This window comes from Aphanomyces astaci, assembly GCF_000520075.1.
Source record: "Aphanomyces astaci strain APO3 unplaced genomic scaffold supercont1.29, whole genome shotgun sequence".
NCBI classification, from domain to species: Eukaryota; Oomycota; class Saprolegniomycetes; order Saprolegniales; family Verrucalvaceae; genus Aphanomyces; species Aphanomyces astaci.
The window spans coordinates 473370-474691 of NW_009798292.1; the positions used below are offsets into that span (position 1 = coordinate 473370).

Sequence of the window (1322 nt, forward strand, 5' to 3'; positions counted from 1 at the left end):
CCGACGGGTAAAAATTTACACAATGTGATCCAAACGCAATCCCAAATGTCCGATATGTCCAAGCATGTCGCCCCCACAAGAGCAGCGCATTTTTGTAGATTTCTCACCTAACCCATCCTATCGTCAAAAGTTGGATGGCGGTTCGGAGTGATTGTCGATAAAAATAGTTGCGCCGTCGGGGAATTGAACCCCGACCTTCTCCTTGGAAGGGAGAAATCCTAACCATTAGACTAACGGCGCCAGTCCTTTATTTGCCAGCTTGTACACAGTACCACTGTCTGACCCTCATAAAGACTACCCTCCGTTCACCAACCGTTACCATGTCGCTTGATCTGTCCACCGTAACCGCTCTGGGTGTACCTGTCGACCCGTCGATTGACACCAACCCCCCCGTGATGCCACGCGGTTCCACCCCCGGGCTGCTTCGTCGTCCCATAACGTCCGGCACATCCAACGCCCCAAGCGTTGATGACATTGTCACCGACCCGCCACATTCTACTCGTGGTCAGCTGCCCGTCCCGACTGTTTCACCGCCACCCAACACGTCCCCTACGGAGAACGTATGGGAGTTCATGCGTGAAAGTCGTCGCCGCGCTGACCGCGCCAGCTCCAAGGCTGATATCGGCACCCACCGTCCCACCATGCCCCAGCTTACACCCCTCCTGGAACTCTTGAACTCTGGAGCTTCTGGAGGTGCACTGTTTGACGCCTTCGAGCCGCTTCGTCTTGACGTGAAGAAGCCAGTGGTCTGTCGCGTGCAGATGGACACCGGTTCCTACACCAACACCATTGACGAGGGCAAAGCCATGAAGGCTGTACTTTTTGACACCAATCAAAAAGGTCTCGAACCCTCATTGGCCGAAATTGTGCAATGTCATCGAGATTTAGCCAATCAAAACTTGACCTGGGGACTCGCATCCTTTGAAGCAATGGATCGCCTTGTTGGTGTATCCTTCGCGATCCCAGTCTCCCGCGACGGCACCAAAGTCAACTTCACAATGTCCAGTCCACATGTTATGGATGGATTCTATCTCGACATCGTCGACTTTGTTCACGACCGCGTCTCAGAGCGCTTCCTTTGGGAGGTGCTAGCTGCGATCGGCGCGCCTCCAATTGCTGGCACCTACACCCAAGTGTCTGCCGCCTACGGTACCAAAGGCTCTCGTTATCGTTTATCATTTAACGATAATCATCCTCCTCCCCCTTTCGTGTGCAACGGGCGATTGCTCGACGAAATTGTGTTCCTCGGCAAATGCCATAGGATTTACGGTCGAGGGTGGTACAACCACCGCAAGGGTTTCCAACGCGTTGACCTGGATATT

General features: G+C 53.7%; 1 protein-coding gene and 1 non-coding gene across 2 annotated transcripts; one reads left to right on the forward strand and one right to left on the reverse strand.

Moving 5' to 3' along the window:
• Nucleotides 1-168: 168 nt before the first annotated feature.
• H257_10646 lies at nt 169-240 on the reverse strand. Its single transcript has one exon. It is a non-coding gene; the product is annotated as a tRNA-Gly (tRNA).
• Nucleotides 241-320: 80 nt separating this feature from the next.
• On the forward strand, nt 321-1312 carry H257_10647 (hypothetical protein; the record flags this gene model as incomplete). Its single annotated transcript, XM_009837250.1, has 2 exons — nt 321-815; nt 1262-1312. 2 exons carry the CDS (start codon nt 321-323, stop codon nt 1310-1312), a joined length of 546 nt encoding a protein of 181 aa, XP_009835552.1.
• Nucleotides 1313-1322: the final 10 nt, after the last annotated feature.